The 22,942-nt window shown below is 49.5% G+C and overlaps 1 protein-coding gene across 1 annotated transcript in view; it reads left to right on the forward strand.

The window, feature by feature from the left end:
- The window catches only part of LOC108918695 (reelin-like), a 92,699-nt gene that overhangs the window by 53,966 nt on the left and 15,791 nt on the right, over nucleotides 1-22,942 (forward strand). Inside the window, exons 11-49 of the mRNA XM_029247494.1 lie at nucleotides 41-186; nucleotides 588-739; nucleotides 823-938; nucleotides 1,019-1,227; nucleotides 1,560-1,688; nucleotides 1,819-1,928; nucleotides 2,345-2,411; nucleotides 2,516-2,749; nucleotides 4,207-4,368; nucleotides 4,648-4,884; nucleotides 6,753-6,945; nucleotides 7,809-7,921; nucleotides 8,858-8,995; nucleotides 9,181-9,367; nucleotides 9,857-10,062; nucleotides 10,593-10,764; nucleotides 10,979-11,185; nucleotides 11,287-11,522; nucleotides 11,663-11,820; nucleotides 11,986-12,193; nucleotides 13,371-13,447; nucleotides 13,711-13,869; nucleotides 14,114-14,308; nucleotides 14,450-14,729; nucleotides 15,090-15,230; nucleotides 15,394-15,571; nucleotides 15,956-16,040; nucleotides 16,424-16,606; nucleotides 17,196-17,364; nucleotides 17,574-17,676; nucleotides 17,890-18,116; nucleotides 20,106-20,329; nucleotides 20,579-20,729; nucleotides 20,916-21,174; nucleotides 21,389-21,638; nucleotides 21,791-21,959; nucleotides 22,108-22,248; nucleotides 22,416-22,593; nucleotides 22,692-22,885. Coding sequence (XP_029103327.1) covers nucleotides 41-186; nucleotides 588-739; nucleotides 823-938; nucleotides 1,019-1,227; nucleotides 1,560-1,688; nucleotides 1,819-1,928; nucleotides 2,345-2,411; nucleotides 2,516-2,749; nucleotides 4,207-4,368; nucleotides 4,648-4,884; nucleotides 6,753-6,945; nucleotides 7,809-7,921; nucleotides 8,858-8,995; nucleotides 9,181-9,367; nucleotides 9,857-10,062; nucleotides 10,593-10,764; nucleotides 10,979-11,185; nucleotides 11,287-11,522; nucleotides 11,663-11,820; nucleotides 11,986-12,193; nucleotides 13,371-13,447; nucleotides 13,711-13,869; nucleotides 14,114-14,308; nucleotides 14,450-14,729; nucleotides 15,090-15,230; nucleotides 15,394-15,571; nucleotides 15,956-16,040; nucleotides 16,424-16,606; nucleotides 17,196-17,364; nucleotides 17,574-17,676; nucleotides 17,890-18,116; nucleotides 20,106-20,329; nucleotides 20,579-20,729; nucleotides 20,916-21,174; nucleotides 21,389-21,638; nucleotides 21,791-21,959; nucleotides 22,108-22,248; nucleotides 22,416-22,593; nucleotides 22,692-22,885 — 6,743 coding nt within the window. The remainder of the gene's footprint in view (nucleotides 1-40; nucleotides 187-587; nucleotides 740-822; nucleotides 939-1,018; nucleotides 1,228-1,559; nucleotides 1,689-1,818; nucleotides 1,929-2,344; nucleotides 2,412-2,515; nucleotides 2,750-4,206; nucleotides 4,369-4,647; nucleotides 4,885-6,752; nucleotides 6,946-7,808; nucleotides 7,922-8,857; nucleotides 8,996-9,180; nucleotides 9,368-9,856; nucleotides 10,063-10,592; nucleotides 10,765-10,978; nucleotides 11,186-11,286; nucleotides 11,523-11,662; nucleotides 11,821-11,985; nucleotides 12,194-13,370; nucleotides 13,448-13,710; nucleotides 13,870-14,113; nucleotides 14,309-14,449; nucleotides 14,730-15,089; nucleotides 15,231-15,393; nucleotides 15,572-15,955; nucleotides 16,041-16,423; nucleotides 16,607-17,195; nucleotides 17,365-17,573; nucleotides 17,677-17,889; nucleotides 18,117-20,105; nucleotides 20,330-20,578; nucleotides 20,730-20,915; nucleotides 21,175-21,388; nucleotides 21,639-21,790; nucleotides 21,960-22,107; nucleotides 22,249-22,415; nucleotides 22,594-22,691; nucleotides 22,886-22,942) is intronic.

Here is a 22,942-nt window from a genome sequence, read left to right on the forward strand (position 1 = left end):
GAATGGGTGGGTCTTAACTTTGTGCCTCTCCTTCTCGCAGCATGCCTGTCAGTCTGAAGGCAATGCCTTGTATTTCCGTGGCAGCGAAGTGACGTGGCACAGCTTTGCCTCCACCCGTGACATTGACCTGCATCGTGAAGAGGGTCGCAGCTATTGGGAGGAAGAGTTTGAGACCCCTCCCACTGGGTACGTGAAGCTGACATGATCATAGCTGAGTGCACTAATGTCACGGATAATGAGTGAACTCAATTTCAAGGTTCAGGGTCAGTGTCCAGGCTAATGCAGGACACAATGTACAGAGCAACAACAAAATACAGGGAGACGGAGAGAAACAGCATCCGCATCTGAATCTAACTTCCCTAAAAGTTTTTCTGTGCCAGTTATTCTCAGTAATCTCTGAAGACTGGTGAGAGAGAACCTGATTTCATGTTTACAAAACTTGTCATCCATGGATGTCGTTGATATTGAATGGCAGTAACATGTAAATTGCACACAGGACAACCTGTTTGGAAGTAGAACACTTGTGGATGTGTGTTGCCATGTGATGTGTTGACAGCTGTTGGGCCGTCCTCCTCCTCATTCTGCAGGTGGGAGATCGAGGGGGCTGTGTACGGGACCCAGTGCGGGGAGGTAGAGTCAGGCTTCTCCCTGGTGTTCCTGCGGGATGGACAGAGGAAGGCTTGCACCCCATACCTGGATGCCACATCTTATGGAAACCTGCGTTTCCACTTTGCCATGGGTACAGTCATACTCCTTCCATCACCCAGCCCCATCCCCTGATCACCAACCCATGTGGTCACACTCCTCTCTGTCACCATGTAGGTGCTGGCCAGTGCAATGCGGGCGAGTCCCATGACAACGATGTCATTGTTTTTGGCCAGTCGGAGGGGCAGAGGGAGCGTGTACTGTTGGACACCTTGCCATACTCCTCTTACAGGGTAAGGCTCTCTGCCAAGGTCTCTACATGTAACATGCAGCCATGCTGGGTTTGAACATCCGTTAAACTTCCTCTCTCCAGACCCCCACCGTAGTGTCTTTGGCCCTGCCCACGGAGCTGCAGATACCAGTAACCCGGTTCTGCCTTGAGCAGCGGGCTCATGGTGGTGCTGACCGCCATGTCTGGACACTGGACTTTCTGCAGCTGCTTCCAGTGCTGCCCAGCGCTCAGACCCACGTGGCCCAGTTCTCCATCAACCTGGGCTGTGGCTCCTACCAGCCGGCCAACAGGTTCGACCCATCCCATTTCGCATTACTCTAAATGACCTGAATGGAACATCCAGAACCTTCAATGAGATTCAGTGAACTGTGTTAAACAAAAGAAGCTGGATATATTATTAGTACCCAATAGAGACAGGTCGCTGAAACATCATCTCAGTGGACCTTGGACTGCGGCTTCCTAAGAAACCCCTCATCCAGAACTTTAACATCTGGCTTATCTCATACAAAAAGTGATTTGCATTTCGTGGACTTTAACTGACATCCAGAGATACCTTTTTGCATGATCTTTGACTAGGATGTTCTCAAGTCCTTCTTCCTTCTTCTTCCTACGCCATGATAAGCGTCAGTTTGGAGTTCTCCACCAATCACGGCCGATCTTGGTCCTTCCTGCACACCGAATGTTTACCTGAGTTGTGCGCAGGGCCACACCTGCCGCATAGCACTGTCTACTCCTCCGAGAACTACAGCGGGTCAGTCTACCTGTTTGTTGGTGTGTGCACGCGTGCACTTACACACAAATATTTCTGCATGAATTCTTTTTTGACTTGTGTAATTTAGTGAATGTGACTGGCTCTTTGTGCACCTCTGTCGGCCCTGCAGGTGGACCAGGATATCTATCCCCCTGCCGAACGCTGCCCTGACCGAAGGCACACGCTTCCGCTGGAGGCAGATGGGGATGGGTGCTGGAAACATGTGGGCAATAGACAACGGTGAGCGTCTGTCCGACCAGCTGGGTTTTCCTCATGTCGAGTAGCCCAGTCCACTGCGACTCCTCTCAGTCCCTGTGACTCTTTCACTCCTCCATTGTGCTCACACTGACTCCCCCCCCCCCCCCCCCATCTCCTCCTTTCAGCTTTTGACTTAAATCTCTTGTTCAGTAGTTTCTCAATGTCACAACTGTAGCAAGTTACAATAAAACATGTAGAGCAGAAAGGACAGGCACTTGAAATCTGAAGGTTGCTGGTTTGAGTCCTAAGGTGAATCACTCTAAACTACCTTTTGCGATGGGATCAGACTAGAATGTTCAACAGATTTGGTTGCACAGGTGAGTCCAGCATTAGCTAAGCAATAAAACATCCTCTTGTCCACTGGGGAGCTGCTATGCATGTGTGTGTCTGTCTTACAGTGTACATTGGACCGTCCTGCCTGCGGTTCTGCTCTGGGAGAGGACACTGCACACGCACCGGGTGCAAGTGTGTAACGCTGGTTGTCCGTGAGATCGTTGCTCGTACTTTTGGAATTTTTTCTTTTGCTTATCCTTTCCTGTTTGACAATCCTCCTGTATCCTAACCCACAGGTGCGACCCAGGCTTCAGTGGACCAGCGTGCGAGTTGGCCTCCCAGACTTTTCCAGCCATCCTATCAGAGAGTTTCTCCAGCACACGCCTCTCGTCCTACCACAGCTTCTCCTCGCTGCGTGGAGCTGAGGTCAGCTTCGGCTGTGGGGTGCTGGCTGCGGGCAAGGCTTTGGTCTTCAACCGGGACAGCCGCAGGCACCTGGTCACCACACCTCTGGACAGCTCCCAGGCCAGGTGCGCACTGGGTCAGAGCCTGAAATGTCTGGAGTAACAGTGCAGACTCTGAACCCCAGACATGGAGAGACAGTGGTACAGAGATCCACATTCTCCGAGGCTCTAATATACACTGAGACTCAGACCTCGGTGCTAGACAAAGAGGAAGAAACAGAGAGAACCATTGTAATACCTGCTGAAGGTCACCATTGAACTAGTGATGTTCTCCTCACTGATTCAGACACACATAAGGCACACTGTATAATCCCTGACTCTGCACAATGATCAGTAAGGTGTCCCCTCTCGCTAGATGTCCCCAGTGGGGACTGATATTGTGGGTGTTGGAGACCATCCGCCCTCTGTTTTTTTTCTTTTCTTATTTAAATCTCTGTTTTTCCCTTCTTTCCTGGTGTAAAAGATGGATTGAGACCAATGGGGAGGGTAGAAATGGTGGAACCGGGGATTGCAAAAAGAAAAAGACATGGGTTAGACTGATGATGTCTAGATGCTGTGCTTGGTGTTTGGTGTGATGTGCATATTTAGTATGTCTGGTGGATGGAGTTCTTACTGGGGGGAAACAAACAGAGCTGGTGGGCTGAACGGGGGGGGGTGAGGGTCGAAGGGTGTTTTTTTTAAGGGATTAACAGAATAGCAAAGGCTCACAGTAACATCGAGAGAACCAGTGCGCAAATGTGTCCACACACATAAAACAGGGACAAGAGGTCACTATATTTGAAAGGTGTCACTGTCTAACACAACCTAGAGTATGCAGACATACCAGAGTTATCATGCAGATGAAATGTTAATTTTTTAGCAGAGAAAAGTTAAACACTTTGGCAGGTTCCTTTCCCCACTCAGTCTGTATGGAATTTGCATGGTCTCCTCAAGGTACTCTGGTTTCCTCCCACAGTCCAAAGACATGCAGTTCACGTAGATTTGTGACTCTAAATTGCCCATACTGTGTGAATCGGTGTGTGAGTATATGCATGTGCGGCTACACTGTGATGAATTGGGATCCAATCCAGGGTGTACCCCCCTCAGCCTTGCGGCCGGTGTTTCAGGAAAAGGCTCTGGTTGGCATGTCCCTGCTCAGGACAAACGGTTATTGACACTGGATCTATGGATGGATAACTGATGGTGTTGACTAAGAGGGATAAAGGTAGATTTATACGGAAGTACTTTTGGGTAGCTATATCAATGCCCTGCAGATGGTTGAGCAGTCTTAACTATGGCTGACAGCAAACGGGTCCTCTTTGTCATATAGGAAGCTGGATCGTAATTTCTCTTCCTCTGTGAGATCATCTCTTTCATCACCTGGATGACTTAAAAAATGAGTGTGATACATTTATGCTGTATGCAGGCTGGAGTTAACTCCTATTTTTGAAGGACAAATGCCATCATTATAATACAAGCATATTACATTTGAAATTGAGACCTTTTCCATGTCGCTCACCCCATTTCCCTGCCCCCTGACCCAGGTACCTCCAGTTCACCCTGAGGCTCGGAAGTCGCAGCGCTTTGAGCTCCTGCCCTGCACCAGACCAGCCAGGAGAGGGTGTCCTCCTGCACTACTCCTCCGACAATAGCATCACCTGGACCCTGCTGCAGCACTACTCCTACCATGGCTTTCATGAACCCAGGTGCAGAACAGCAGTTCATTGTGTTTGCATTACTCATACACCAGTAGATAGACATACACACAAGCGCACATACAGATACACACCTAAACACACAGACACCTGGATCATGGTTAGTTCTGAATGCCCACCCCATTTGCCAGAATTCGCTAACAAATTAAAAAAAAAAACAAGTTTCTCAGTAGTTAATTCTCCAGTAAGACATCAGCTGTATGTACAGGAATGACTTACAGTTTCATTTGATAATTGTGTCCAACTTCCCTCCAAACCCTCTCCTTCAAGGATTGTCTCTGTGGAGCTTCCACCTGGCGCCCGTCGCTTCGGAGTGCAGTTCCGCTGGTGGCAGCCATACCACTCTGGCCGTGGGCAGGATGTGTGGGCTCTGGATGAGATCTCCATGACCTCTGTGCTCTTCAATACCATTAGCCTGGACTTCGAGAATGTGCTGGATGTTACCCAGAGCCTGGGTTTCTACTTGGGCCATGTGCAGCCCTACTGCGGCCATGACTGGGCACTCAGGTACTGCTGCATGAATCACGGTCACATCCTACCAAGGTAGGCGCAGCCTGACCCATACAGCTACTACTGTAGCTTGAATGTGGTGGGAGCTTATCTTTACTGACAGTCCTCCAGATTTTACACAGTTATAGCAAACACAAATACAGTGGGTACACAAAGTCACCAGCCCCTTTCGAAATGTTCATGTTCCACGGTGCAAAAGCCTTAAAAAAGGCAAATAAAATCACTTTGGCCAGTTTTATTTACAAATTTTACTTTGCAGCATCCAATTAAAAAAGCTAATTTACTGAAAAATGCATCACTACCAGCTTTGTATACATGGAGGTTGGAATATTTGTCCATTCCTCACAGAATTGTTCAAACTTGGTAAAACTGTGTGGTGATCATTGATAGATGCTCTGTTCAAGTCATTTCAAAGATTTTTATGGGGTTTGCATTAGAGTTCTGACAAGGAAATTCATCTTCCTGTTGTTCGGCCTTTGTATTGTTGGTCTATCGCTATGCTTTGGGTCATTGTTTTGTTGAAAGGTGAATAGTATTCCCCATTTTCAACTTGCTAGCTGTGGGCTGAAGGTTTACTTTCTCTCTTTCTTCCTTCTGAAGAATTTGCCTGTAGTTTGCACTATCCATCATCCCTTCTGTCCTGACAAGTGTCCCAGTCCCAGCTGAAGAGAAAAAGCCCCACAACAGGATGCTGCCACCACCATGCTTTACTGTAGGGATTGTGTTCTTTGTATGGTAAGATATATTAGGCTTTTGCCAGATGGGCTGTTTTGCATACCAGCCAAAAAGTTCTATTTAGAAAGTGCTTTTCAGTTCTATTTAAAAGATGCTTTTCAGCGAAACAAATTAAAGTCGATATGGCATTTTTCACAGCATGGCTTTTTTGCCCCCCTCCCATACGGACCAGATTTGTGGAGCACCTGTGATATTGTTTTCATACACACACAATGACTAGTCTGCCATAAAGATCTGTAACTCCTTCAAGGTTGCTATCAGGCTCGAGGTACCTTCTCTGATCAGCCTCCTTCTGGCCTGGTCACCCAGTTTGGAGGGGCAGCCTGATCAAGGTCTGTGTGGTGCATACACCTGCCACTTCTAAATGGTGATTTTTACTGTCCTCATTAACTCAGTTAATTTGTTGTGTGACCTGTAAGGTGGGTGTTCATACATGAGCAAGTTTACCAGTACAGGGGATGTTCTTTTATCCAAATAAGGTCTTTTACTGTTGTAATATAAAGTTTCAGCAGGTTTTAGAATTTTATTCCACTTGGCTAATTTGGATTAATGTAAACAAAAATGTAATGACTCTAATTTAATTTTGTTTTAATTTCAGAGTGAGACACTGAAACGTACAAAACTTTTGAAAGGAGTCCCGTGACTTTCTGTATCCACTGTACATTCTATAAGGTTGGATGCTCAAATATGCGTGCACTATGCAAATAGAATAAATGTGAATAACCGCACATAAGTTTTCCAGACAAGCACATCAGTTGTGTGGGAGAGCAGGTGGCGTATTACTTGTTACTGCATCGTACTTAAGCCGGTATTCTGAATGTTCTCACTTTCAGTCCTACCCCCAGTGTAAGACCCTCGATAATGGTTCTTACCCTAAATTGATACATTACGAGTTTCCTGCTGAAAAACAGAGTAAATCATTGTGAAATTGATTATCTAGCGCTGTAAGCCGCCTTCGACAAAGGAGTTAGCGAAACACAGATAAATAATAGTTGCAGAGTGTAGATGTATCACAAGCATGGTCAAATCCTACAGGCTTCTCCTACCAGAGGAACAATACCAAATGTGGGGTATAACATTTTAGCCTAGACAAGCAGGACTGTTTCATCATGGCTGCTCTGCCCCATCAGCTTCTCCGGTGAGCCCAGCCCCGGCTCCAGCATCCGCTACGTGGAAACTCAGTCCATGCAGATCGGCGCCTCCTACAGCCTCCAGTTCTCTCTGGTGATGGGCTGTGGGCGTGAGCCTTCTCCCCACATGGACACGCAGGTCCGCCTGGAGTTCTCCACCAACCACGGCCTCACCTGGCACCTGGTGAAAGAGGTGAGACATCACTCTGGCCCCGCCTTAGGCTGAATGATTCGCCAGTCTGGCCCTGCCTTTTCCTTGCCCTGGCACTCTGGGTACTGCATACAACTGTGCAAACCGAATGTCAGGGAAAACATATTATTCTTACATTTTAATTACTAATGATGTGTAAGATCATGAGCATATTAATACAGTCACAGCAATATTAGCTATTTCAGTCCATTCTTCCTATATTATTCTGCAGAAGCGAAAACTGTTATTTTGCCTGGCAGAGTATGAATATTTATAAAGAATCACAGAAGCCAGTTTATCACAATTTCCAGCCAAGCTTTATACCACTGCATGCTGTCCTGCGTGTACTTGATGTCTCCACACAATAGGCCTGCTTAGTAAGATCATTACTTTGATGAGTGCTGATATAGAGTGCTGCGTGAAAGTATGTGAACCCCCTGTGTCCCTCAGTTTGACGAAGAAATGGTAAATTTAGTAAGAAGTAATTTTTCTTATCTCATATAATAGGTGTGTGATCAGCACCATATGTTGAGGAAATTTAGAGGAAATGGTGTGTAGTAGAAACACGGAAGTAGTGCAGGTTCAGAAATAAATGAACCCAAAGTTGCATTTTTGCACCAAGTAGATAAGTAGAATCGAGTGTGTGAGTCATAGTCATTTATTCATCTTATAAGTTTATTTTATTATTTTATCCAGGAATAATGACCATCCCTACAGGGTTCCCATATTTTCAAGCAGCACTGTATGTAAGGATTTCCTTTTACTTCTCTGGAGTGAGATCACCTTAGGGGCACGCTGCTTCTGTTCTCCTGCGGCCTTCCTCTGCTCCTTAGCCACAATGTGCTCATGCGAGATTTGCCCCACAGGCATGTCTGCCAGGGATGCCTAGCTGCCCTGAGTTCACCGCTGCCAGCATTTACCACCCCTCCGAGTTCCCCCGGTGGCGGAGGGTCAGCCTGCCATTGCCCCAGAAGACATGGTAGGTCATACACACACACACACACATGCACATGCAACATTTTCTGACAGTACATACTCTCGGAAAGACCAAAAGGACCAGAAGCATGAGCCGTGAACATGACATTTTGATAAATATGGATGTAAAATACAACCACATATCATCCAGCCCCCCCACCACGTTGGTAAATTAAGCTATCCTAACCTCATTCCCTACCTCACGGAGGGGTCACCAGGGTCACGGTTATAAATGGAGATTAAAGGTTCCCCTCTGCATGTACCCGTGCAGATGAGGTTGAAGGTCATGGTGCAATTTCAGCTCACGTTGCTGAAGCAGGAAACCCCCCCCCCCCCCCCAAGTCTTGACTACCTGCCATAAATCCACACATCCTTGTCAAAGACGTTTGTCAGAATTACGCACACAGGTGCAGTGAACCTCTGAGCTAGGGCCAATCGCTGCTCAGCATCTGAGAGAAGTAATCATCCCTGGTAATCGCGGAAAAGTAATCATCCCTTGTAGGAACACATCAGCCCTGTGACATATGCTCCCACACACATTGCCCGAGTGGTGGGGGAGGCTAAGCCGTGGTTTACTTATTGTATGAGATTAACTCTATCAGATGAAAGCTGGAGAAAACCTAAAGCTGGAAGGATAAAGATACAAATGTTGCACAGTGCAGTAAACATACACAAAAATATTACAGAGACAATGCGGCAAATAGGGTGCTTTTAAACGGAGCATCTCTCCCTATCTTTACAACGCCTTTCTTCTCGCTTTTCATTAAATTCCCCAGATGGGGCACGCAGTGTATCGAAGTGATACAGATTGAAAATGTTGTGGGCCTTTTAAATCAAAATGCATGATTTGCCAGGACAGGGTAGCTTAGTCCCCCCGTTCGCACCCATGCCCACTTTGCGCTTTGACGTGCTCTCACTACCACCGCATCTCTTGGTTCAGGTCCAGCGCCACACGTTTCCGCTGGATCCAGAGCTACTACGGCGAACCCGACGACTGGGCCTTGGACGATATTTACGTTGGGCCGCAGTGCCCGCTCATGTGCCACGGTCACGGTTGGTGTGACCATGGCAACTGCAGGTCAGTTCATTAGTTGCACCTCTGAAATTTGCAAGTTGCAAACAGCTGGTTGTAATGCTGCTTCTGCACACACAGTCCCTGCCTGCTGCCTCATAAGGATCAAGCTTGGTGAGAAAATCTGAATATCAGTGAACTGGCACCGGAAGGAACTCTTTATCATGCCTCCTGTCCCATCTTTCTCACAGGTGTGATGATGGGTTCTCGGGCTCCGACTGCCAGCCTGCAGCTCCTCTCAGCTCCAGCGTTCTCTCGGACTTCGAATCCCAGACCACGCTGCTAGCCACTTGGCAAGAGGTGATCGGTGGAGAGGTGGTGACCCCTGACCAAGGCTGTGGTATTATCTCATCGGGATCCTCCCTGTACTTTAGCAAGGTACACTGATGCGGTCTGATACATGTATATTTTGTTAGCTTCTTTGCATATATGTGTTTCTGGTGTGCTCCTACTTTTAGTTCATAATTTAGGGTGTAATGACAACCATAAAAGTATATCATTTATATATGTAAATGTGTGTATGCAAAACGAGGGGGGCAGTTGGTAGCGTGATAGTTAGAGTTGCTGCTTTTGAACCCGAGGGTCGCAGGTTCGAATCCCACCTCTAACTGTAGTACACTTAAGCAAGGGACTTACTATAAAGTGCCCAGCTGTATAAAGGGGTAAATAATTGTAGGAAGATTGTTGTTAGTCTCTTTGGCAAAAAGTGACAGCTAAATGAATAAATGCGTAAGAACACTCCTTAGTCACGTGAAAATATCGTGAGATCAGATACAAGACCGAATCGAGATCCGTAAATTTTATGTCGCTGATTGACGGGCTGTTTAAATGCAGCGTCTAAGTGTGTACCCCATGGTGTCGCCACAGGCCGGGCTGAGACAGCTGGTGAGCCGGGACCTGGACACAGAGTGGGCGGAGTTTGTGCAGTTCTACCTGCGTGTAGGTGGGGACGGGGCAGAGTGCAACCAAGCCGACAGCCGGGAGGAGGGTGTGCTGCTGCAGTACAGCAACGACGGGGGCATCAGCTGGGGCCTCATTGCTGAGATGTACTTCACAGACTTCAGGAAACCTCGGTGAGAGCAGGGGCTCAGTAGGAGGGGTGGGAAGGCGGTTAAGGAAGCCTGGGAAGATCTGTTATGTTAAAAATCAAAGATAACGAAGCCTGTATTTCTGCCATTTTTTCAATCTACATTTATGGACTTCGAAGGTCCTGGGTTCAGTTCCACCTCCTGCTGTAGTACCTCTGGGCAAGGTACTTACCTTGAGTCAAGACAGTAAAAAAAAAAAAAACTGCCCCGCTCTACAAATGGCTCAATACTTTTCAGTAGCTTAACATTGTAAGTTGGTTTGGAGAAAAGTGTCAGACAAATGAATATATGTAAATTTTCCCATATTAGAAGGCATGTGTCTATTTACATTTATTCATTTGGGAGAAACTTTTCTCCAATCTGAACTTGGCAAACAAAGTACATTTCACAGCAGGCAAAGACCATTAAATGCAACATACCTGGAGAATAATGGCGGAATATATTAGTTACCTGACCAAATATCTCAGTTGTACATGGTGTGATCACAGTCCTCGTTCTCTGCGTGTCCCCCCCAGGTTTGTGCACTATGAGCTCCCTGCAGCCTCCAAGACCCCTTGCACCCGCTTCCGCTGGTGGCAGCCCCTACACTCTGGAGAGGGCTACGACCAGTGGGCCATTGATGACGTCATCATTCTCTCCGAGAGAGAGAAGCACATTATCCCCATTGACAGCCCCACCCTGCCTCAGGTGAGTCCTCAGCATCGACACATTGAGGCCCTGAGACACTAAGACACTTACATGAGTATTCTGGCATGCTAAGCTCCTGATACAGAGGCACCGACCCCTTAAGGGAGTAAGATGAGCTAGAACCCGTAACACATCAAGGCACCGAAACCCTGAAAATCTATGACTAAGATGATCAAGCAGATGTGTTACACCATAGATCTCCCTCTAATGCCAGAACTTCTACGAGAAGCCGGCCTTTGACTACCCTCTGAACCAGATGAGCGTGTGGCTGATGTTGGGCAATGAGGGCATGGACAGGGAGAGCAACACCAGCTTCTGCGCGCCCACGCCTTCCGCCATGGTGTTCGGCCGTTCCGATGGGGACAGGGTGGCGGTCACACGGGACCTGGCCCTGCGCCCTGGATACACCCTCCAGTTTAAGGTACAGTTTTGCCCAGCGGGTCCCCTTCCAACGTTCCTAAATTCTCAATTACGCATCCTGTTTGCCATCTTTACGTTCTTCCCGCTTCTGTCCTCACCCAGCTAAACATTGGCTGCGAGTCCCAGTTCAGCACCGTGGCCCCGGTGCTGCTGCAGTACTCGCATGACGCAGGGCGCAGCTGGGCGCTGGTGCGAGAGGCATGTTACCCCGGGTCACCGGCTAAGGGTGGCTGTGAGGGCAGTGGCCGGGAGCTGAGGGAGCCCAGTATTTACTACGCCGGAGACTACGAACGCTGGACCAGGGTCACCGTGGTGATCCCCCGCAATGTAGCTACCAGGTGCGCACACTCAGACGTACACTGAGAGCTCCGTCTCCATAGTAAAACACGAGCATTGCCTGTTGTGACCTGCAGTCTCAGATAATCCATGGCGGCTTTCATGGGGACAGCCCTTTACTCCATCGTTCTCCCTCCCTCAGCAAGACGCGGTTCCGCTGGTTCCAGGAGAGCAGCCTGCACCGGGATGCCCCCGTCTTCGCCGTGGATGGGGTGTACATCTCAGAGCCCTGTCCTGGGCATTGTGGGGGTCATGGGGACTGCATCTCAGGAGTCTGCTTCTGTGACCTTGGCTACACAGGTACAACCTTGTGGTCAGGGTGTAGGGTAGGCGGTTTGTGGTCTGTGGTCAGTGAGGTCTTATTAACCCAGTCTTCTGTAACCGAAGAGCTGCCTTTTCCAGTATTTATTTGTAAGCACTCTTTTCCTCCCAAACTTTCTCCATGTTGTTTTTTTCTCATCCTAGCGGAGCAGGACAGCTGTGTGCCAACCGCACCCAGCCCCACAGAGCTGGCAGAGAGCTTTGAAGGCAAGCTGAGCTCCTTGTGGCAAGACCTTGATGGTGCTCAGATTGGGGTTGGTTGTGGGACCATCTCCGAGGGCAAAGCCTTGCACTTCAGCGGCTCCGGGAGAAGAGAGGCCCGGACCGTCCCGTTGGACACCAGCAACACCCGGTGCGTACACGGCTGCCAGTGCGAGCCCGCAGATCGAACCCTGTGCTAGAATATGCTGCCTGGGTCCAGAAACAATTGTTTCAAGCAAAGAGCCGAAGAAGTGGTGTCAAACACGAGTCCAGGAATAATGTGAGTGGTACCTGAGCTCTTAGTTACACTGTACTGCTTTATGTAAATAATTAGTTAACACTGGCTAAGAACATCTAAACAAACAAGGAATTTAATGTGGCAGATGCTCATCGAGAAACATCAGATGTAACAGAAAAACAGTACAGTAACAGAGTAAGAATAAAGCAGCAAGTTTGAAAAAAATCGTGAACAGTATGCAAATATTGGAATTATTTACAGAGATGTATATGTACATACTTAAGAAATACAAGCATAGGAGTTGAAACAGAGGCAGAAGTAATATAAAAGTGTAACTGGTGACTCTAAAAAAAAAAAATAATGTTAGTGTACTGGGGGCACAGTGGTGCAGCAGGTTTGGCTGGGGCCTGCTGTGTGGTGGGTCTGGGGTTTGAGTCCTGCTTGGGGTGCCTTGTGACGGACTGGCGTCCCGTCCCGGGTGTGTCCCCTCCCCTCCTAGCCGTGTGCTCTGTGTTGCCGGGTTAGGGTCCGGTTTCCCATGACCGCTGCACGGGACAAGTGGTTGTAGACATTCTCTGTGTGTTCGGGTATGTACCATATTACCAGTGTAAAGTCTTCACGCTTCAGGAGCAAACCATCAACCGTGGAACCTTAGGGTCCTCTGAGGAGTAGTATGGATTATAAGGAAGCAGTGGAGGTGGGAGCTGTGGCTCTCCCATGGTGCATTGCTGCTGCCATGTGGTGTACATACCTCCGGGGCAACCGTTTTGTGGAGTTATGAGGGAATTGCTGGCCCTGGTGTTATTTAGTGTGTTTCTGAGCTTTGGCCAGGTGTGATTGTGCTCTTTAAATGCGGTTGTTGCCTGCTATGCCTAAGCTTAATAGATCTTGGGCTCCCACAATTCCTTCTCCTGAGCTGTCATTTGGTAAACCAACACGGTCCGATGGGGTTCTTACGATAATGTGCACTTCAGAGGGACCCAACTTAATGGTAAAAAGCTCTCAACAATGACGTGTTTGGATCCAAATGCTGGATGAACACCATCCTTGTCCAGGGACCCTCTAACGTGTTTCTTCTTTCCTCCTGCAGCCTGGTCCAGTTCTACATCCGGATAGGTGCAAAGAGCTTGGGCGCGTCCTGTACAAGGCCTCGCTCTCGTAACGAAGGTAGGAGCTCGCGTTGCTTTGCAGAAGCAGGCAAAACCCGCAAACTGGCTCCTCGTGACAGTCCTGCTATTCAGAAGACCTCTGGTGCTTCCAGGTGGTTATAGGCTGTAACTGCAGAATATCACACAACGAAACATAAGACCAATATTCCCATCAGGGTCTGGTGATACTAGACACCATCAAGGGATGTTTCTCCAGTGTTCTTCTGTATGGCTGACAAAAGCTTAGTTTTAATCTCTAGCTCCATCCCTCCTCCTCATTAGGTGTGATCGTCCAGTTCTCCACCAACAATGGCATTCAGTGGCACCTCCTCCGAGAGCTGGACGTCACCTCCTTCCTAGAACCGGAGGTGGTGACCATTGAGCTTCCCCCGCAGGCGAAGACTGCTCACACCGTCTTCCGCTGGTGGCAACCTCAGCTTGGTGAGGACCTCAGGTCTTCTACAGGCCTTCTTCTCTGTCCTGAGGGATAGAGCTGCCCGCAACCTAATCCTCCTCCTAAAACCACAGCTTACACCAGAGCAGCGAGGAGGAGGACTTTGCCTCAGTGACCAAACTTTCTCACTGTGGCGTTCTGTTCTGTTCATCTCTCAATATTATCTTGCGGTTCTGGGTGTCCCACACTCACTTTCCCACGCCACTCCCCTGTCTTCGTCCCTCACTGCAGCCAAGCCGTCAGCCCAGTGGGCTTTGGACAATGTGTTGATTGGGATGAACGACAGTTCCAGGACAGGCTTCCAGGACAAGTTTGACGGCTCGGTGCCTCTGCGGCACACCTGGAGCCGCGTGCAGGGTGGAGAGGCGGCTGTGGATTGCCAGTCGCTGGACACTGCGCTCACCTTCATCTCCGAGGCCGGGGACAGTGAGTCACGCCTGCCTGCTTGTGTGCTTTCTGAGGTTTGATTCTGTCCAAGAGCTGAGGAGGTCTGTTATCATGATCTGTGTCTCTTTCTCTCTGTGTGTGTGTCGCACGCGCGCACGTGTGTGTTATGTACCTCTGCAGGGAAGTTGCGGGTCGCAGAAAGCTGGGACTTTGAGGTGTCGGGTTCCTCCTTCCTCCAGTTTGACTTGAGCATGGGCTGCAGCAAGTCCACCTCCACCTCTATATCCCACGGGGTCCGCCTTCAGTATTCCACTGACGGGGGGCGCCGTTGGGCTCTGGTCATCCCTGAGTGCGTGCCTCCTGCCATCGGCTGCTCCGGCTACACCGAGAGCTCCGTCTACAGCGCCCCCCAATTCACCCGCTGGAGAAGGGTCACGGTATACCTGCCCAGTGCGGCCACGTACGTACAGCATTGTTTAAGACTCTGCACCTGAGATCAAAAGGGAACCGTTGATGTGCCACAGAGAGGGGTTAATAATAAGTTCTCTGAAATGGCACCAAGACAAAAAAACACTGGATAAATATTTCCAGAAACAACTATTCATTATTGCGTTGACTTGGTCCTATAAAAGGCTGCTTCAGGGATATTTGGCAGCTTTCCGGATTCCATTTAAATAGCTCCTTGAGCTTAACTTAGATGTTAGGTTTGGATGTGGAATGGAGATGTGGGTGACTGGGTGTCTCTCTGTGTGTGTGTGTTTATCTGTGGGCGTGTGTGAGGTTCTCCATGTGCTTCTCCCTCCACCACCCCCACCATCAGCTCACCTAGGACACGGTTCCGTTGGATCCAACTCTACTTCACCCCAGGGGCAGACGGCTGGGCTTTGGACAATGTGCTGCTGACACCAGGATGTCCCTGGATGTGTTCGGGTCATGGACTGTGTGACAACGGCCGCTGTGTGTGAGTGTCGCAGTGCGCGAGCGCGCACACACACACACACACACACACACACACACACACACACACACACACACGCACACGCATTCACATAGAGGAGATGTATCCTTGCATTTGCTGCCACTGCAAATTACATCGGCACCTCCCCTACACTTGTCCCTCCCAGGTGTGACTGGGGGTATGGGGGTGCCCACTGCGTCCCTCTAACCCCCCTGCCATCTGTGCTGAGGGACAGCTTTGATGAGAATCTGCGAGAGGACCGGTGGCCTGAAGTATATGGGGCCGAGAGGGGCACCCTCAGCGGAGAGCCCCTCAAGTCTGGCTCCGCTCTCATCTTCAAAGGGGTGTGTATCCTGTCGCCCTCAGTGTCCTTGCCTTAGCCATTTATATTTACATTTAATAATTTAGCTGACACTTCTCTCCGAAGCAACTTATACTTGTTAAAGTTGCTTAACATTTTGTAAACACTTTTGCAGCTGGGTAATTTTTACAAAAAGCAGTTTAGGCTAAGTACCTTGTTCAAGGGCACTACAGCAGGGGGTGGGAATGGACCCTATGTCCTTCCGGTTGAAGATGGCTGCTATGCTACCTTCTGCCCCAGTCAAAACTCTATCTACACCCTTTGGCTTCTCAGTGAGCAAATAGTGCTCCGTATTATTGTGGTCATCAAATCATGCCCCCTTCATGGTCCTTGTCTCTGACCTTGACCTGGTCCTGATCTGTCAAAGGAGGGCGTCCGCATGCTGGTGTCCCAAGACCTGGACTGCACTGGCACTCTCTACATCCAGTTCTCCTTCAAGTTCATCACAAAAGGTGAGTCTGTCTTCCGGAACACCTCGGCTTTGGTTGCACTGCGTCAGCTTCTGTGTGTATTCTTGAAACACTAGTTTTGTGCTAAGGGGGGGTGCGGTGGCGCAGCGGGTTTGGCCTGTGCCTGCTTTCTGGTGGGTCTGGGGTTCGAGTCCCGCTTGCGGTGCCTTGCGATGGACTGGCATCCCACCCTGGATGCGTCCCCTCCCCCTCCAGCCTCGCACCCTGTGTTGCCGGGTTCGGCTCTGGCTTGCCGCAACCCCGCTTGGGACAAGCGGTTTCGGTGTGTGTGGGTGCGAGTGTGGGGTTCTGTGCCGTGAGAGTGAGGACACGCAGTTTCAGCGACGTGCACGAGCAATCGCCGTTCATTTGTTGCACGCCCACAGGGGTCCCGGAGCGCTCCCACTCGGTTCTCCTCCAGTACTCCGTGAACGGGGGCATCAGCTGGCTGTTGCTGGACGAGTTCTACTTCCCCACGTCCACCGACACACTGTTCCTGCACCTTCCCCTGCCCCACAGTGCACAAACCAATGCCACACGCTTCCGTCTGTGGCAGCCCTACAACAATGGTGAGACACCGCTCTCACACACACAGGACCCTGATCCAGAGATGTTTTTTGGATCTTTCCTGAATATATATATATATATATATATATATATATATATATATATATATACACACAGACATACAAATATCTCCCATTACAGTGACATAATTTGTTCCTGAAAACAGCCTGTATACCAACAGACTGTAAACCAAGAGGTCCTTTCCCATTATTTTCAAGGGTAGAAAAGTGATCGACTGGCAGGATTAAGGTGTTTATAACGATGTTACTGAGGTCAGTGATGAAACTATTTTGCTACCATCTTAGCTTGTCCAAGGTGTATGTCTCTATGTGTGGTAGGAAAGAGACCAGACACAACACAAGGGAACCAGCGCTGCATTACGATTGTCCGGAAACATCGAAACCACCAGCTCTGACACCTGCGCTCTCTGCCATCTTCTCCCTTTTACCTCTTTTCTGCTCATGCGTACCTAACCTCGTGTTACGCTGCTCCTCCAACACATTATTGCACCCAACACAGTCGCACCCCATTCTTCAGTCGCAAGGACACGGTTAGCAGTGGTGTGTTTGTAAGAGACTATGTCCCCTCCAGGTAAAAAAGAGGAGGTGTGGGTAATTGATGACTTCATCATCGATGGAAGCTCCTTGCCCAACCCCCCTCTCCTGATGGACAGCTTCGAAGGAGGACCTCAGGAGAACAACTGGCTTTTTTATCCTGGGGGCAACACAGGCCTATACTGCCCCCACCAGAAGGGGGCGATGTGAGTATCTCAGCTAAATAAAACTCTATATTTTGTTTCCATTCATTTATGTAATGCAGAATTTAAAATTTCGGGAATTATTTTTAAATATAAACTTTTGTTAATATTTTAAGTTATTTTACAAGAATTGTGAGGAGGATGCTAGAGATCGAAAGCCGTTCCCTGTGGCAGAACACGGTCCTTGAATGACCTGTATGTGATGTGCGCAGGAAGGACGACTCGGCCGTGGTGTTTGTGTCCAGCGAGCCTGGGGAACATTCCATAACCACCAGGGACGTTGACGTCAACGAGAACACCATAATTCAGTTTGAGGTGCCATCAGCCTGCCTCAGATGGATAAGGAACCCGGCGTGAGGAATGCTGGCTGCAGTGATGAGGAGAAGGGAGAGAAAAAAGATATTAGGAAAGAAAGGGCAACTGAAAGGGAATCACGGAAGTGACAGATTGAAGAACGAAAGATGATTTCAGAAGAAAAGTGAGAGCGCGTGTTCGGCTTGGTGCAAACACTCTGCTCTTCTTTTCCAGATCAACGTGGGCTGCACCGCAGACTGCTCCGCCACGGGCCCCGTGCGCCTCGAGTTCTCACGGGACTTCGGGGCCACTTGGCATCTCCTGGTCCCGCTGTGTCCGGGAGACCCTCGGCCCAGTTCCCTGTGCTCCGCTGAGCTGCACCCCTCTAGCATCTACTACGCCGGCACCAGCCAGGGCTGGAGGAGGGAGGTGGTCCACTTCAGCAGGCTGCGTCTCTGCGGGTATGAGACAGAGAAAGAAAGGTGGAATCGTATGAGATGAAGAGAGAAAGGCGGAAAGAAGCTGTGTAGAGGGACACCTCTAAATACACTCCATCCTCATATAATGGGGTTTCATTCGGCAAAAAAAAACAAAACTGCCGCAGCTGCTAATGAAAATACAGGCAAATACAGGGTGCAAAACAGTTAAATGAGGAAAGCAAAGTGCGGGCAGTAAAAAGAGTTCATTGAAGAAGGCCACTTTTCCATATTGTGTTATTTAAAACAATAGTTTTTAGAGAGAACAAGCGAGTCCATGGGCAGCACCGGGGATGTGCGGCTTGCAGGCTGTCAGGGAAACCTGTGGACTGCTGTATAACAGCAAATTGAAAATATTACAAGATCGTTAAAACGGACACGGGACTTTCAGCGATTCTGTGCGTTTCCTCTCAAGAGTGCGCTTGCAAGATTGTTCTTCGGTTCAGACACTGCGCTCACCTTGGATGGTTGCTGTAACAGCGTCCCCAAAAACTCTGTTTCAAATGAATACATGGGGGGGATTAAAACCAGGTAAAACATACAGGATTCTCCATACCTGTTCCACCAAGGACCCATTTAATATTAATGTGTTGTTAATTTAAAAAGACAACAAAACACTTGAAGCACTGCGAGATAAAAATAATTGTCTCAGAAAAAAATAAAGAAAACCTTTCTTAAGAAGGCACACACACATGCACACTTTCAGAACCGCTTGTCCCATACGGGGTTGCGGGGAACCAGAGCCTACCCGGTAACACAGGGCGTAAGGCCGGAGGGGGAGGGGACACACCCAGGACGGGTCACCAGTCTGTCGCAAGGCACCCCAAGCGGGACTCGAACCCCAGACCCACCGGAGAGCAGGAGTGCGGTCCAACCTACTGCGCCACCGCACCCCCTCTTAAGAAGGCAATAAAATGCAAATGAAGAGTTTTAAAAAAACTTCACATTCCTCCATTGTCATTGTGCGATTTTCTCCAATGAGAAAAGCTCAACATGTTGTTCCTTCAGCTGATGTTCAAACTATTTTTAAATTATTTTTAAAAATTCGAACCACATGACCCTGCACTTCAAAAGTAGTTACTGACAATGAATGAATGAAAATATAGTATTAAAATAGAAGAGGGGGCCCGGGGGCGCGGGGGGTTGGACCGGGTCCTGCTCTCCAGTGGGTCTGGGGTTCGAGTCCCCCTTGGGGTGCCTTGCGATGGACTGGCGTCCCGTCCTGGGTGTGTCCCCTCCCCCTCCGGCCTTACGCCCTGAGTTGCCGGGTTAGGCTCAGGTTCCCCGTGACCCCGTATGGGACAAGTGGTTCAGAAAGTGTGTGTGTGTATATTAAATACAATCTAGAAATATTTTTCTTACCAGTATTATAAAATACACTATGTTGGTGTCTTCAGTTTTAAAAATGCTTTGGTATTTTAACTTCAGATGGCGTTTTTTGTTTTCCATAAAAATAATAGCAATTAAACATGAATTAGCCTGAAGGGGTGATTTTGTGGAACCAATTTTACATAGGAAAAAAAATTATTGGCAGACTGTTTCATTCCTGCTGCTGTTCATTCGTGCTGCAATATGTACTGTAAAGATCTTCGGGAGACTTTTGCTTGAAAAATGCAGTACATAAAGTAAAATACGGTTTGCTCACTGTTGAAATCTATCTAGCATTAGCTGAACATTGTATATACAGACAAAGCACCGCACCAAAAAGTTACAGATGCAATATTCCTTGGAAAGGATTTGTTTTTGTATGACTTATCCCAAGTTAATGATATGGCTTTTGATAAAAAGCAATGCCAGCAGCTTTGGAAAAAGAATTTGGCTACGCAATAAATAATCTAAACATCAAAGCCAGGAACCCGAAATTGTGCTCTAAGTTAAATTCATCGTGGGAGAAGATTTCTGCTGCTCCCCTGAAGTGTCGGAGTCAATGGGGAGTGTAAAACGGGCTCACCAGCTCTTGTCTACACCCTGCAGGTCGGTGCGATTCCGCTGGTACCAGGGCTTCTACTCAAGCGGCACCCCACCCCCAACCTGGGCCCTGGATAATGTGTACATCGGGCCACAGTGTCAGGACATGTGCAGCGGACGGGGGGCGTGTGTGGGGGGCACCCACTGTACTTGTGACCCCGGCTACTCCGGGCCCACTTGCTCTGTGCCCGACACCCCCAACCCCGATTTCCTGAAAGAGGATTTTGAAGGTGCGGGACAACATGGATGATCCCTGGAGTGTGTGTGTGTGAGTGTGTGTGTGTGTGAGTGTGTGTGTGTAAGCTCTTTTACCCAGAAAAAGCAGCTCCCCTCTCAGCTCAAATCACAGCTCCATTCAGATCTGAGTATTATTTACCTGAACCTCTCTCTGCCTTAGAACAGTCCTGCTGGAGTTGTCTGGAGGTCACAGGAAATCTGCGTCATTTTTACTTTTCATACCGTATGTTGCATCTATGCAGGTGGCTCCGTGGACACAGACCGCTTCAGTCTCGTCAGTGGCGGGAAGCCCTCCCGCAAGTGCGGCATCATGAGCAACGGGAACCACCTGTTCTTCAGCGAAGATGGTCTCCGAATGCTGGTCACCGCTGACATGGACCTGTCCAATGCCAGGTATCACGTGCAGACCTGGTTAATGACAGACACACACACATCTGGACGTGGTCAGAAAATGGGCAGCCCTGGAGATGCTCCCGCAGTAAAGGATTTAAAAGACATCATGAAACGTGTTCAAAACCCCAAGGGAGCATCCAACATGCAAGCAGCTGCGAGACCTTACCTTGTTGCATATCCCTGCAGGTTTGTGCAGTTCTTCCTGCGGCTGGGGTGTGGGAAGACCCCTCCGGACCCTCGCTCGCAGCCCGTGCTTCTGCAGTTCTCCGTGGATGGTGGCCTGTCCTGGGTGCTTCTGCAGGAGTTCCACTTCAGCAACAATAGCAACCAGGCACGACTGGTGGCTCTGGAGATCCCGCTGCGGGCTCGCACCCCTGCCACACGCCTGCGCTGGTGGCAACCATCTGAAAGTGGCCACTTCCCCAGCCCCTGGGTCATTGACCAGGTGAGAGACCTCTTTCATATGGTATAACAACTGGTCTCATACAGGTTGGCAGTAAACATACCTAGAGAGCATAGAAAGGGCACTGACTTTGAACCTGAAGGTTGCTGGTTTGAGTCACCAGAGGGGAAATACAGTAGAATAAGGTACCCAGCCTGAATAACTTCAGCTAAAAATAGCCCAGATGTGAAGATGTTTGTCTCCTGTGCACGGCCAGGTGGTGGTGGGAGGCAGCGCCATCGGGTGGGGTCCTTTGGAGGATGACTTCTCCTCGATGGACAGCCGCTCCTGGGTGCTCCATCCCGGGGGGACGCGCATGCCTGTTTGTGGCTCTGATGGGGAGGCCTTCGCCTTCATCGAGAAGTCCAGCACGCGCTACGCCGTCACCACGGACATCAGCGTGGGCCAGGACGCCTTTGTCCAGTTTGACTTCTCCGCCTCTTGCTCTGTCACAAACTCCTGCTACGGTGAGATGGCTCTGCAGGGGGCGGCACTGAGGAGCAGCCTTTCCTCTTCGGTGCGGCATGACTTGCTCTGGGATGTCACCCTGCCTCGTGTTTTGACCCTGCTGATGCTCCCGTGTCTTTGCGTATGTGTGTATGTGTGTGTTTAAACACAGCTGTGGAGTTCCAGTACTCTTTGGACCTGGGCATCTCATGGCAACCGCTTGTCAGGGACTGTCTGCCTGGGAGCCCCGACTGCTCAGCCTACACCTTGCAGAGACTGCTGGTCTCTGACGTTTACAACAAGTGGGGTCGCGTCACCCTGCCCATCCCCTCATACGCCAGGTCAGTCCCTGTGGGCAACACCCACAAGTGTCCCGCCACACCATTTGCTCAGTATTGCAGAATAACAGTGCACTGTAGTAAATGCCTAGGCATAGTAAATCTTACTTACTCGGACATACTAGTTACACCTATTCTGGCTGTTTGCCAGGTCTTCTGCAACCCGCTTCCGCTGGTACCAGCAGGCACCCTTCGACAAGCAGCAGACTTGGGCCCTGGACAACCTGTACATCGGGGATGGCTGCCCAGACATGTGCTCAGGACATGGGCGCTGTCACCATAGTGCCTGCATGTGAGTGAGGAGGACTGCTGATTCAGTGGGTGGGGGGGACGGGTCTCAGGAGATGTAGTTCATCTTGCTTTTTCCAGGGGAAACTTTGCTCTGCTGGATGCTGTTTTTCACAAGTACTAACTGCTGTAAAAGGTACTAACCCCTTCCCAACCCTACCTATTCCCCAGCTGTGACCCAGACTGGGGTGGGGTGTACTGCGACGAGCCTCAGGCCCCCCTGCCCACCCAGCTCAAGGACAGCTTCAGCCGATCCCCGGCCCCAAGTAGCTGGGTCCTGTTGACAGGGGGTAAGCTCAGCACCGTATGTGGGGTCGTGGCTTCAGGAGCAGCGCTGCACTTCAGTGGAGTGAGTTCCTGCTTTTAAGTCTGTACATGTCTGCGAACATGTTAACTACATACGATCATTTCCGCATGGAAGTCATCCGTCGCCCCTTTTCTTTCCAGAGTTGCAGTCGGCAGCTTGTCACTGTGGACTTGAACCTGACCAGCGCCGAGTTTGTCCAGTTCTACTTCATGTACGGGTGCGTGGCCCTCCCGAGTAACCGTAATCAGGGCGTGCTTCTCGAGTTCAGTGTCAACGGGGGCATCAGCTGGAACTTGCTCACAGAGATCTTCTACGACCAGTACACCAAGCCCGGGTAAGCTCTGTTCTACAGGATACACCTGCTGTGAATGAAACGTGGTCACACTGGGGA

The sequence above is a fragment of the Scleropages formosus genome, chromosome 21 (assembly GCF_900964775.1).
Source record: "Scleropages formosus chromosome 21, fSclFor1.1, whole genome shotgun sequence".
In the NCBI taxonomy this organism is placed as follows: domain Eukaryota; kingdom Metazoa; phylum Chordata; class Actinopteri; order Osteoglossiformes; family Osteoglossidae; genus Scleropages; species Scleropages formosus.